General features: G+C 54.9%; 2 protein-coding genes across 3 annotated transcripts in view; one reads left to right on the forward strand and one right to left on the reverse strand.

Annotated features, from left to right (window-relative positions):
* TMIGD2 (transmembrane and immunoglobulin domain containing 2) lies at positions 1–10,070 on the reverse strand. The gene is made up of 5 exons (XM_060007479.1): positions 9,998–10,070; positions 5,311–5,670; positions 953–982; positions 752–853; positions 1–420 (listed from the first exon to the last, which is right to left on the reverse strand). The coding sequence occupies exons 1-5, from the start codon at positions 10,041–10,043 to the stop codon at positions 347–349; spliced, it is 612 nt and encodes a 203-aa protein (XP_059863462.1). The 5' UTR covers positions 10,044–10,070; the 3' UTR covers positions 1–346.
* Positions 8,882–13,451, forward strand: part of FSD1 (fibronectin type III and SPRY domain containing 1) — a 10,714-nt gene continuing 6,144 nt past the window's right edge. For both annotated transcript variants that reach the window (XM_060007472.1, XM_060007473.1), the window contains exons 1-7: positions 8,882–9,022; positions 10,024–10,119; positions 10,290–10,421; positions 11,197–11,298; positions 11,993–12,015; positions 12,186–12,307; positions 12,834–13,043. In XM_060007472.1, the coding sequence (XP_059863455.1) occupies positions 9,008–9,022; positions 10,024–10,119; positions 10,290–10,421; positions 11,197–11,298; positions 11,993–12,015; positions 12,186–12,307; positions 12,834–13,043 (700 nt within the window). In that variant the 5' untranslated portion in view covers positions 8,882–9,007. The remainder of the gene's footprint in view (positions 9,023–10,023; positions 10,120–10,289; positions 10,422–11,196; positions 11,299–11,992; positions 12,016–12,185; positions 12,308–12,833; positions 13,044–13,451) is intronic.

The raw sequence follows: 13,451 nt of genomic DNA on the forward strand, positions 1-13,451 counted from the left end.
TCTTTGGGCAAGGGAGAAATCCAGCCTCATAGAAATGAGGAGGGGGCGTGTCTCAGGATGAACTGCTGGACTTCGTGATCCTCTTGGAATAAGTCACATCTTTACGTAGCTGCTGGTGGGGTGTCCTCTGTTGGTCTCTGGGGGTTCTTATTCGTCTTCCCACTTCAAAGAATCCTCTTGGCCTGGGCCAAGAGGGACTCCAACTGCAGAGATGGGGTGACTGGGCCTGGGGCTGGAGGAAGATTTGGGAGCCAGAGGCCGCTTGGGGATGGGGGGGCCAGGGGAAAGAGATCGAATAGAAGCTTTGGCCCTTCTGATTCTTGCTGGAGATGTCCAGCATCTTCCCCTACACAGGCCATGCTTCACTCTTCCTTGGGGCCCTCCGGGCCTGATATAAGGCATTGATGTAGAGTGGATTCCCTGCATTGGAAGGAGGGGGGTATGACACCAAGAGGGGAGAATCACTGAAGAGAGCCTGGCCCTCTCCAGCCCACTTTCTGGAGGCTTTGTCTCTGCCTCTGAAAAACATGGGTGTAGGGGCCAGCCTTCCCCATCTATTCCCCTTCTCTGCCTCCCAGCCTCACCCTCGCTCCTTCCAAAAGGGGCAGGTATCAGTCAGAAGGGTCTGCGTTCCATCCTTGTCAAGAAGCTGCAGTTCCCGCCTCCGCCACGCGGGGGCGGGGTCGCCAGTGGATGGCGGTGCTCGTGGGAACCGTCCGCCCTCCGAGCGGCTACCTGCGCGGTTCCTTACCTGCGTCTCTGTTCCGGCAGCGGCGGCGGCCCCAGATCCAGGCGCCCAGAGCGAAAGCGGCCACGGCCACCGCTCCAGTCACCAGCAGTGCGAAGGAGAGCCCTGGGAAGGCGGTGGTGGTTTGTGGGCGGTCTCACTGGGGGCGGGGCACGGGGGCGGGGTGGGGCGGGGCTGGAGGAGGGACACGTGGGCGGAACTCACCTGAGAAGCTCCGGTTCAGTAGCCAGCCATCTGCCGAGAAGAAACCTACGTCTCAGGGGAGCTCACCTTCGAGTCCAGCTTCCTGCACCTCTTCAGGGTAAGAGCCCCTCTACCCCGTGTGGGACCTCAGGGTTCTTGCCCCTGCCATGCTGTGTGAGTTCAGGCAGGGATTTGCTCTGAACCTGTTTCCTCTTTTGAAAAAAGGGTACTAATCATTCCTATCTTGCTGGGTTATTGTGAAGTAACTGCCAACGGGATTTTCTCATCATGAGCTCCATCATCCCCACCATGAGCTGCACCACCTTTGTCATGGGCCCCATTGCTGCCATAATAGGCTCCACCGTTCCCATCACAAGCCTTATCATCCCCACCCTTAGTCCCATCACCCTGAACATGAGCTCCATCATCCTCATTTTGAGCTCCACCATCTTCACCAGGAACTTTGCCAACACCACCATGAGCTCCATCATCCTGATCATGGGATCTATCGTCCTCATGGCTCCTGTTTTTTGAGCGTCTACACTGTCAATCCCAAGATAACTGCGCCTCAGAGAGGCTGAGTCACTTGCCTGGAGTCACACATCCAGGCAACAGCTGGGCCATGCTTTGAACAAAGGTGTTTCTCCCCTCAGCTTCCCTCTCCCTTCCCTGTTTCAGAAAGAAAGGAAAGGAAAAAAACCAAACCAAAACAAACAAACAAAAACTTACACGGGCCTGAATTTTTGAGTCTTGCTGAATAATCAGTATCATAGACACAATAATAACCACTTATGTTTACTGAGGACTTACTATGTTCCAGACCCTGCAATAAACTCTTTAGATATAATCACTTTAAATTCACCTAATCTGATGAGGAAAGCACTATTAGCTGAATTGTGATGACTAAGGAAACAGGCACAGAAGGGTCAAGTCCCTTGCCCAAGGTCGCACAGCAAGTGAATGGCAGAATGGGGATGTGCTTTCAGGTCTGTATAACTGACATGAACCCCAGCCAAAGGCGCCTTCTCCTGTGATTAAGACGAGACCCAGAGCCCCCAACCCCTTCATCTTGGAGGTTCTAAAGTTGGCAGTGGTCCCAGGGTTCCAAGCAGCTGTTCAGGGATGGGAAAGCCAGCTGTGGGGAGCTGGACCTATGCCCGCTCACTCTCGCTCCCTCACAGCTGCCAACAACTCACAGCCTGGTGCCTCTGCTACCCTGCCTCTGCTAATTGGTAATTGGCCCCCTCATCACTGGAGGGGTGGGGGGCAGGCAGGACAGCCATAACACACCGCCCTAGAGGCAGGCAGCGGGTGGGTCCTGCCAGCTGGAGACAAATGGGCGTCTCTTGGGCCTGGGAGCCCGGGTGGTGCTTCATTCTGCCTGATACGGTCCAGGCATGTGCCCAAGACCCTCGGGAACCACCGAGAGAGAGCAGGACCCCATCGGGTCAACCTGAGTCTCCGGCCCCTATGGTTTGGCCTATAATGGGGTGTCATGCAGAGTGGGGGAAACGCATGAGGTGAGCTCTGGAGAAAGCTGGCTGCATCCCCGGCTTGTGTGTGTGGTTGGATGTCTCTTGGCCCTTGCTGAGCCTCAGCTTTATCCTCTGTAAAGTGAGGCAGGTGGCTTAGCTGATCGGGAAAGTGGCTTCCAGCCTTGAGAGTCCATGGCTTTCTTTTTTGTTTATTTGTTTGGCTGCGCCACACGGTTTGCGGGATCTTAGTTCCCCGACTCACCAGGGATCGAACCCTTGCCCCCTGCAGTGGAAGCATGGAATCCTAACCCCTGGACCCCCAGGGAATTCCCGAGAGTCAATGGTTTTCAATTCTGGATTCTGGAATTCTAGAATTTTCTGCTCCTATACACTTTGTGATTGCAAAATTCTAAGAGTCTCTCTGGGACTCCCCTGGTGGTCCAGTGGTTAAGAATCCATCCTGCAATGCAGGAGACACCAGTTCGATCCCTGTTCAGGGAGCTAGGATCCCACGGGTCGCAGGGCAACTAAGCCCATGTGCCACAACTAGAGAGCCTGAGTGCTGCAACTGGGACTTAACACGGCCAAAATGTAAATAAATAAATATTTAGGAAAAAAATTCTAAGAGTCTCTCTTTTTAAAGTAAGACCGGTTTCCCTGGTGGTGCAGTGGTTAAGAATTCACCTGCCAGTGCAGGGGACACAGGTTCGAGCCCTGGTCTGGGAAGATCCCACATGCTGCAGAGCAACAAAGCCCGTGTGCCACAACTACTGAGCCTGCAAGCCACAACTAGTGAGCCCTCGAGCCACAACTACTGAAGCCCACATGCCTAGAGCCCCTGCTCCGCAACAAGAGAAGCCACCACAATGAGAAGCCCACGCACCGCAACGAAGAGTAGCCCCTGCTCAGGGCAACTAGAGAAAGCCTGTGCAAGCAACAAAGACCCAACACAGCCATAAATAAATAAACAAATAGATTAATTAATTAATATTAAAAATAAGTAAATAAAGTATTTAAGACTACAACTGTAAGATTCTAGAATCTTCCATTCCTTTATTTCAGTGTTTCTCAACTTTTTCATTATCACTCCCCTAAGTAGACGTTCTAAGAACCTTAATTTGTTCCCCGATGAAATGTTAATACCACAGACATTCTGTAACTCTGTTTATGGGCTGTCTGTGTATCGATGCTTTGTACATAAAAAGAGTAAGATTTTCTTTGCTCCCAAGAACAAATTTTTGCCTGCTTAGGAGTGACAGTCCCATGCAGAAAATATGCTGTAATTCTCAGAGCTTAGAATTTATGTCCCTAGGATTCTAGAACTGCAAGATTCTTTTTTTTTTTTTTTTTTTTTTCAGTACGCGGGCCTCTCACTGTTGTGGCCTCTCCCATTGCGGAGCACAGGCTCCAGACGCGCAGGTTCAGCGGCCATGGCTCACAGGCCCAGCATGTGGGATCTTCCTGGACCGGGGCACGAACCCGTGTCCCCTGCATCGGCAGGGGGACTCTCAACCACTGCGCCATCAGGGAAGCCCTAGAACTGCAAGATTCTATCTTGTGGTTTGAGATTCTGGAATTGTCCTCGGTACAATAGAAATGTGGCCATATGTTGACCAAAAGACAAGTTCTAGATTGTTCACAGCAGCCTTATTCATAATAGCCAGAACCCAGAAGCTGCCCAAATGGTCATCAGTAGGAAATTGGAATGATTGGTGGTGATGGAGGCCGCTCTGCAGCAAGGATGAGCCACTGCTCCACACACCAACATGGAGGAATCTTCCAGACATCAGGTTGAGTGAAAGATGTCGGAGACAGAATATACTCTGTGAGTCCATTTAAGTAAAATGTGAAACCAGTTAAAATAGATTTATGCTGTTAGAGGTCAGGATGGTGGGGTGGGCATGAGGACGGCATCTATGAGGAAGCAGATATGTGTGTTGTCATGGTGCTGGGTACCCAAGTGTGTTCAGGTTGTGAGAATCCATTGCTGTGGTTTGTACACATCCCTCTAAAATTCATATGTTGAATCCTAACCCCCAATATGATGGTAACTGGAGGTCGGGGCCTTTGGGAGGTGATTAGATCATGAGGGTAGAGCCTTCATGAATGGGATCAGTGCTCTTATAAAAGGGACCCCAGGGGACTTCCGTGATGGTCCAGTGGTTAAGACTCCACGCTTCCAGTGCAGGGGGCGCAAGTTCGATCCCTGGTTGGGGAACTAAAATCCCACATGCCGTGCGGCACGCCCAAAAAAAAAGACCCCAGAGAGCCCCCCGGCTTCTTCTTCCACGTGAGGACATAACTAGAAGGTGCAAGCTATGAAACGTGAAGAGGGTTCTCACCAGAACAAAACCTTGCTGGTGCTTTGATCTTGGATTTCCAGCCTCCAGAATTCTGAGAAATAAATCTGTGGTTTATTTAAAAACACTACCCAGTCTGTAGTGTTTTGTTATAGCAGTGGCCAAACAGACTCAGACATCCATTGAGCTGGCCACTTACAGTGTGTGCATTTCTCTGTTTGTAGGATGTACTTGAATAGCGTGTTTTATGGGATTGTTTTGAACCAGAATCCAGAATGATATATATTCAAGGGTTATTATAATTGTGATATCTTGGAACAGGGCTCAGCAAATATGGCCCATTGCCTGTTTTTTTCAATAAAGTTTTATTGGCATCCAGGCCCGCCCATTCCTGTAGATATGCCTCTGGTGACTTTCATGCTGCAACGGCAGAGTGGAGTCGTTGCAACAGAGGCTGTCTAGTTTACAAACTTCTTGCATCTGCAGACTTTCTGTTCCTAGGAATCTGATTTGGAGAATTTATGTTTCTAGGAGTTTGAGATTCTACAGTTTTAAGATTTCTGGAAGTTCCAAGTCCCCAGCTTGCCCGCACATGCTCTCATACCTCTCTCCAGCAGGAGCTGTGTCCCACTGCCCTGGGCCTCCTCCAAATCAGGGATCTCCACGGTCGCACAGCACACGTACAGCCCACTGTCATTGAGGCTCACGTGGTCCAGCTGCAGGGTGAGATTGCCAGGCGGCTGCCAGGAGAGCCGTCCCCAAGGCCCGCAGACACCCACGGTGAGACTGCCGTTGATGATGCGTGTCTGGCACAAGGTGTCACCGTCCTTGGTCCATTCGATGTGTAGCTGCTCCCAGGCCTGGGCCTGCACCACCTGGCAGGCCAAGGTCACCTGGCTGTCCTGCCTCACCTGCAGCAACTTGGGTGCCTGCTGCACACTCAGGCCTGTGGCTCCTTGCAGGCCTGGGGGACAGAAGAGGTGATTGAGGCCTTTCTCAGTGTGCGTGAGTGTGTGTGACTTACTGCATTAGCCAGCCCACAGGGATGAGGCAGTAAGAGTCTGAAAGCTTGCTGTCTGTGTGATCTTTGCAAGGTTCTTGCTGAGGGTCAATGGCCTCACCTGTGAAATGGGGATAAGTCTCTTGGCACCTGCGAGATTTCAAGGTGGACTGTATGACGTGTCCGGCTCTCAGCCACACACATATTGCCTCGCGTGAGCCAGACCCTGTCCTGGCCACTGTGGACACAGACACAGAGGTGACTAAGACAAAAATCCCTACCCTTGTGGAGCTGAGGGTCCGTGGGGAGAGAGACACTGGAAGTCGTGAAATGAGAATCCTGACGGAGGAAAGGAATGGGGAGTGGCAATAGGGGATAAGGATGAAGTGAGAGGATCTACTTATAGAGGATGGTCAGGGAAGGCCTCTCAGAGGAGGCGACATTTGAACAGGGGTCTGAATGGTAAGACGTAGTCAGTCGTGGGAAGGAAGATATGCAGGAAGAGCACTCCAGACAGAGGGAACGGGCCGTGCAAAGGTCCTGAGGCTGGACCGTGCCTGGTAAGTTGCAGGAACAGTGAGGAGGCCCCGTGGCTGGAGAAGAGCTAGCCGGCGAGAGGAAGTGGGATCCAAGAAGTCAGCAGGGACGGCTTTTTCGAGGCCTGCAGGCCATTGGGGTGGGGTGGGGTGGAGGTACAGAGGTGGGGGTGGGGAAAGAGGAGCAGTTTAGTTTTTAACCTAAGTGTGATGGGAAACCAGGGGAGCAGGGAGGAAATGTGGTCCAATTTAAGTTTTAAAAAGATCACCGTGACTGCCATGGTGAGAACAGACTATGACACAGGGAGATCAGGTGAGGCCAGGAAATGAGGGTCCAGGAGACCAGTGATGTGGGCCGGACCCTGGAAAGAAGTGGTCAGAGTCTGAATAGATTTTGAAAGTTGTCCCCAGAAGGACTACAAGAGGAATTGAATTGAGAGAGAGGGAAAGAGGGACAGTAGCAGATTTCCAAGGTTTAACCTGAGGGACTTTGTGAATGGTGGAGGCTTTGGGCCAAGATGGGGGACACCGAGGGAGAAGCAGGGCTGGAGGGGAAAGAGTTTGCTTTGGGCCATGAGAAGTCAGGGTGCCTGTTAGACACCCCTTCAAGTTCCCGGTCTTTGGGGTGCAGTTGTAGCTGACGCTAGAGAGAGGAGATCCAGGGAAGAGTATTCCAGGCAGAGGGAACAGCAGGTGCAAAGGCCCGGAGGTGGGATCAAGCTTGATGTGTTGGGATAAAAAAAAGAAAAAAGGGGGCTTGCCTGGTGGCGCAGTGGTTGAGAGTCTGCCTGCCGATGCGGGGGACACGGGTTCGTGCCCCTGTCCGGGAAGATCCCACATGGCGCGGAGCGGCTGGGCCTGTGAGCCATGGCCGCTGAGCCTGTGCGTCCGGAGCCTGTGCTCCGCAACGGGAGAGGCCACAACAGTGAGAGGCCCGCGTACCACAAAAAAAAAAAAAAAAAAGAAAGAAAAAAAAGAAAAAAGGAGAGAAGAGTCAGCAGGCTGGCCACGGGGGAGAGAGGGAATGCAGAGGAGAGAGGAGATGAGAGGCCAGCGGAGCCAGGTCACGCAAGACTCGTACGCAGGTCATGGTGTGAATTTTATCCTGCAGGCCCCTCTGAGGATCCTTGCTAGAACCCTCCAACCCTTGTAAAGTTCTGAGTATCAGGGAGAGAGACGGGGCCTATTTGGCAGAGCAGAGAAACTAAGGTTTTCGAGGGGCCCTGTATAGGAGGGGCAGGAAGCTGGGTGATGGGTTGCAACAGGGTGGGGGTAGAGGGGAGGGAGGCCCAAGTACTCACCCCAAAACTGTGCCAGGAGGACCAGCACCTTGCCCAGGGAACCCATTCCTGGCCCATCAGGCTCCCCTCTCCCAGCATCCTGCCAACCCCCTCCCCCTCCTACATGACAGACTTCCTGCCACAGAGACATATGTGACACTCCACCCCCACCACAGAGGTATAGGTGACACCCGGGCAGCCAGCAGACATCTGGTGGCCACTGCTGCTTGGGGTTCCACTTCCTGTCACCTCTTGCCTCAGTTTCCCAGAAGTTTTTTTTTTTTTTAATCTGAAAAGCAGTAGGCATATGTGGTGGAGATCATGTGAGTGAAAATCCTTCTAAAAGACTATACAAACACACCTAGGCTGGGGGGGACACATTGAAGGGCAGGTGAGGCAAGGGGAGGGGAGGGGAGCAGGTGGCAGAGGCCTGAGCAGGGGACAGAATGGCAGAATCCCAGGCTCAGTTATTTTGCCCCCAAGGTGTCTTCCTTTGGGGTTCAGAGGAAGGGATTTCTGCTAATGGCTTTGAGTCCCACGGCAGATAGGGTGGCTCCCCTGTCCCCACAGCCTGGGGAGAAGATTGGGGGCCCAGTCGAGGGGGTTCACAAGCTCTGGACTTTCTCCCAGCCCTGCACCCATCACCCCACAGCCGGCAGTACCCACCCCGGAGGAGGAGGCAGACTCCTAGGCCTCAATGTCTCACCCCCAACCACAGTGTGACCTCCTTTTTTTCAACCAGAAAGAAGAGGGTCAGTGTTCTTGGCAGAATTGTTCCTGTCAACCACAGGGAGGCCCCTGCGGTGGCGCTCTGCCCACACTTCCCCAGGAAGTGCCTCCCAGCCTCCTCCTAGCCCTATGGATTCTGGGCAGGCAGAGAGGCTTCTGGAGGAGATGTGAGAGCCTGGGGCTTTGGAGTTTGCATAGGAGTTCAGTTGTGATTTAGGGAGGGAAAGGCGGCTTTGGAAGCTGAACATCCGTTTGTGCAAAAGACTTTGGCTTTTCAGTAAATGTAAGGCGTGAGTAGTTGCGGGGGGCAGATCTCTGGGCCAGGTGGAGGTGGGTTGCAGTGGAATTCCAGTTTGAGTGGCAGCTGAGAAGTTGTGTGGGTGAGAGAGTGGGGAGACTGAGGCACTAGGAAGACTAGGGGTAGGCTCAAGGCCACACGGCAGTCGAACCCAGGCATCCTGCCTCCCAGTTCCGGGCTCTCTCCAGCTCAGACATCATTAGCAATGTCGCCTTGTACGACCCAGGCTCTGGGTCTCGGCTCTCGGCGACCCTAGCGCAAGAAGGACTACATTTCCCAGTCTGCCGCGAGGGGCGCGCCTGCGCCCTGCGGCCAGTGATGGAGCGCTGACTGGGGGCGCGGCGGCGGCGGCGAGGGCTCGGCGGGCCATTGGCTACCGGCAGCGGCAAAGGCAGCTTGGGGACTAGAAGAGCGAGTGAGACCCGCGGCCCTGGCCGGGGACGACCTGGGCTGCAGCCATGGAGGACCAGAGGGTAAGACCGGGGCGGGGCGGGGCGGGGCCCGCGGCGGGGTTAGACAAGAGGAGGGGACCAGGTGATGCCGCAGCTACCTCCCCGCCCCCCCGCCCCAGCTGCTCTGCGGAGGAAGCCCCACCCCCACCGCAACCGCGCCCGGATCTAGCCCCGATTCTAGACTCGGCCCCCCCCCCACTCTCGCCACGACCCCACATCATCTTGGCCTGGGTTCAGGCACATCCCCTCCATGTCCCCCTCGCCCTCCCAGTACCCCGGACCCAGCCTTGACTCCATCTCCCACGCCTTCCACCCGGATTGCGGACCAGGTGTCCCGGCCCCCGCCCCGCCCCGCCCCGCCTCGGAGGACGCCCCGCCAGCTCAGCACTGGTGACCCCATCAATCCCGCGCCCCCAGGAAAAGCACCCGTCGGAGGCCTGGGTTAGGGATACAGGCCCCAGCAGCATCCCCCCACGCGGCCTCCTTCCCTCCCGCATCCCCTCTTCCAGGCCTCCTTGCCTTTCTCCACTTACCTGGCCTCTCTAACCCTCCCTCAGGTACCGTCTTTCTCCTTGCTAATCCCTTTTCCCAGCGTATCCCCTTCCCCAGATGAGCCCATGTTCTGCAGGCCTCCTTTTCCTCTGGGGTTTCTTTCCCGAAGCTAGTCCCTCGCCCTGGATCATGCCCTGCCCTCAGGATATAGGTACCTGGTTGAAGGCTTTGTGCTCAGGCAGACCTAACTGGGGCCCAGGGTCTGTCCCTTCCTGAGAAGCTCTCTCAGAGCCTCAGTTTCCTCCCCTGTGAAATGGGCACGCATAGGGTGCCTAATGCCTGCCCGCTTCCTGAGGGATGTAGGGCCAGAGCTCCGCCCAGGGCCTGCTCTTGGTGGATGCCCAAGCTCATTGGCACCGTGGCCCCCGCATCCCCTCCCTGGATGCCTGGAGGACAGAATGGGGAGCCTCAAGTCGGGGAGCCCGGCCAGGCTGAGAGGCTTACCTGTGTGCGCGCTTCCCTGGGGGCAGGAGGCTCTGCGGAAGATCATCACGACACTGGCTGTGAAAAACGAAGAGATTCAGAGTTTCATCTACTCCCTCAAGCAGATGCTGTTGAACGTGGAGGTAAGGAAGTCACCCCCCCCCCCAGGAGGGAGGGAGGGGCAGCCATACGAGCTAATCTGCTGATGTCCATGGGACTCGCGGGCCTGGCTGCCACGGCCAGGCCTGTTTCCCCATCTGAGCACCGGCTTTGACAATCCTAGCCCTTCTGACCCCACAATGTCTCTCCAAAGGCGAACTCGGCCAAGGTGCAGGAAGACCTGGAAGCCGAGTTCCAGTCCCTCTTCTCCCTCCTGGAGGAGCTGAAGGAGGGCATGCTCATGAAAATAAAGCAAGACCGTGCCAGCCGCGCCTACGAGCTGCAGGTGTGTGTGTGTGGGGGGGGGAAGATGGGGGGGGCGGTGCTCTCCTGGAACCCCGCCCAGACTCCATCCTCCATCCCACCCCTCGCACTCAGCAGAGCCCAGCTGGCCTAAGCATCTTCCTCCAAACCTGCCCCTCCTCCCGTGCCCCTTCCCAGAGATGTCCCCAAGTGTCCCCGGTGTCCAGAGCCAGACCCTCTAGCGGTGTCGGCCACACCTCCTCTTTTTTCCTGGGGTCTTCCCAGCCTCCTCCCTGGCCATGACCTATTAATGTCCCACCCACCTGCTCTCCTTCTTAATCCCCTCTCCCATCCACCCCTCCTCTCCACGGCTGCAGCCCCACCCGTACATCTGGCTTTTCCTCCCCACCTGTCCTCACCCAGCGCTTCCAACTTCTCAGCCCTTCCCACTGGTGCCCCAGATCTGAGGGCATCACCCCTTGCCAAACACCCGCCTGTGAGTCTCCTGGGGTCTCAGATTCCAAGCTGGGGTCGCTGGAGGTTGCACCAGAACCTCCTGGGCAACCTCCTAACACCCCAGATTCCCATCCCTGGGGGATGTGGAGCCCTGGGCTTAGATGTGGCCTGGGCATGTGCATTTCTAAGGAAGGGATCCCCAGGTGGTTCTGATGCCCTGCCTGCAGAGGGCCAGCCTCCCTCTCCCACCTGCAGTTGGAGAAGGGCATGGTACCCTGCATCCCGAAGGCGGTGGGGAGCCCTGGGAGGGCTTGAGGCAGTGGAGTAAGGTGTCTCTTCTCTCGGTGCCGTGGCGCCTGCAGAACCAGCTGGCTGCCTGCACGCGAGCTCTGGAGAGCTCTGAGGAGCTTCTGGAGACGGCCAACCAGACCCTGCAGGCCACGGACCGCGGGGACTTTCCTCAGGTAGGTGCCTCGGGAGCCAGACTGGTAGGGCTGCCAGATAAAATACAGGACCCCCAGATACATTTGCATTTCAGATCAACTACGAGTAATTTTTTAGTATAAGTGTGGCCCATGCAATATTTAGTCTAAGTACATCCCAAAGATCACATGGGACATACGCTAAAAAGAACAATTCATCGTGGTTGATCTGAAATTCAAATTTAAGAACAAATAAATTTTTTAGTATATCTCATGCAAAGGTTTGGTATAAATATTTCCCAAGTGTTGCATGGGACATATTTACACAAAAATACATATTCATTCTTTATCTGAAATTCAGATTTAACAACGAATAATTTTTTAGTCATATGTCACGTGCGATATTTAGTATAAGTGTGTCTGAAATATTGGATGGGACCTACTTATACTAGAAAATCATTTCCTGTTTATCTGAAATGCAAACTTAACTGGGCATCCTATAAAATTTTTATTTGCTAAATCAGCCAACTGTATGTACTGGGTACTGGGTGGGAGGTGGGGGTGGGAGCCTGTCTTTGCCCCCTATCCCTTCGGGGCACAGCCAAGGTTTTCTGCCCCAGTGTTGGGGCACTTTGCCACATAGATGCCTGGCTGGGCCTCAGTCTTCCTGTCTGTATACTGGCTTTCAGACTCAGTCAACACAATTCTTTGGATTTTATTCTGTCCCTCTTTCTAGGCTGCCAAGCAAATCAAAGATGGGTAAGATGCTGGGACCTGGCTCCCACCCCATTGCCCCACCCCTGTTGTGAAGGTGGGAATGCCCAGGTGAGGGTCCCTTGGCCCAGAGCACTGGACAGGAAGAAGGGGGAGGGGGTCCCCTACACACACCTCGGAGGACTAGGCCTGGGCGTCCACCTCCTTCCCTGCAGTGTGACGATGGCCCCCGCCTTCCGGCTGTCATTGAAAGCCAAGGTCAGCGACAACATGAGTCACCTCATGGTGGACTTTGCACAGGAGCGGAGGATGCTACAGGCACTCACGTTCCTGCCTGGTGAGAGGGGAACTTGCTGGAGGGCCAAGATTGCAGGGAAATGGCCCGGGAGTCTGGGGGGCCCTGAGACAAGGCCTAGAGTAGGGCTGACAGCCATTTGTGGAAACGCCAGAAGGCCCCACCCTGGGGAGGAGCCCTGAGAGTTCCCACCCCACGGTGGATGGAGCCATGAGTAAGCCCCACCCTGTGACAGAGCCCTGAAGAAGCCCCACCCACCAGGGGTGGAGTCCCATGGAGGCCACACCCCCAATTGGTCGCGTTCTGGAAATGTTCTTCAGCTGAATGGTGGAATCCAGAGAAGGCCCAGCCATTTGTTGGTTAAACCCTGAGAAATCTCTCCCCTACCCTCCACCCTTTGAGGAGGTTCCACCCCCAGGCCCCACAACCCAGAGGGGCCCCGCCCCTAATCCTGGGATCCAGAGGACGCCCCGCCCCCAAGAAGGTCTATTATGTGGGTGGGGTTACAGCAAGGCCCGCCCCTGCAGGCACAGCGCCCTGACACCCCTCTCTGCTCTGTCCTGGGCAGTGCCTAGTGCCCCTGTGATCGACCTGGCCGAGTCCCTGGTGGCCGACAACTGTGTAACCTTGGTGTGGCGCATGCCGGACGAGGACAACAAGATTGACCACTATGTGCTGGAGTATCGGCGGACCAACTTTGAGGGCCCGCCCCGCCTCAAGGAGGACCAGCCCTGGATGGTCATCGAGGGCATCCAGCAGACAGAATATACCCTGACCGGTAAGGGCAGCTCACCCTTCCCCATCAGTCAACCTGGGGCTCATGGACGATCCTCAAGGCACGTGGGGTGTGAGAGCAGCCGGGCTGGACCAGTGGGGCGTAGCAGAAATAACAATGATGAAAACGATACTGGTGACAGCCACTGTACCACGTGTTGAGGGCTTACTACGCGCTAAGCATTTTACCCACATGTAATGGGCGTGCTTCTTATCACCATTTTACAGATGAAGGAACTGAGTGAGGTACGGGCCGAGAGGGCCTCCTCCATCCCTGTCTTATCTCTATGATCCAGCATTCGTTCATTCATTCATTCATTCATTCATTCATTTTGACTTGATGTCTGCAGGGTACCAAGCACCATCCTTGGAGTAGTGGGGGAGCAAAGTGGGTGAAAATCCCTCCTCTGGT

The sequence above is a fragment of the Delphinus delphis genome, chromosome 3 (genome assembly GCF_949987515.2).
Source record: "Delphinus delphis chromosome 3, mDelDel1.2, whole genome shotgun sequence".
In the NCBI taxonomy this organism is placed as follows: Eukaryota; Metazoa; Chordata; class Mammalia; order Artiodactyla; family Delphinidae; genus Delphinus; species Delphinus delphis.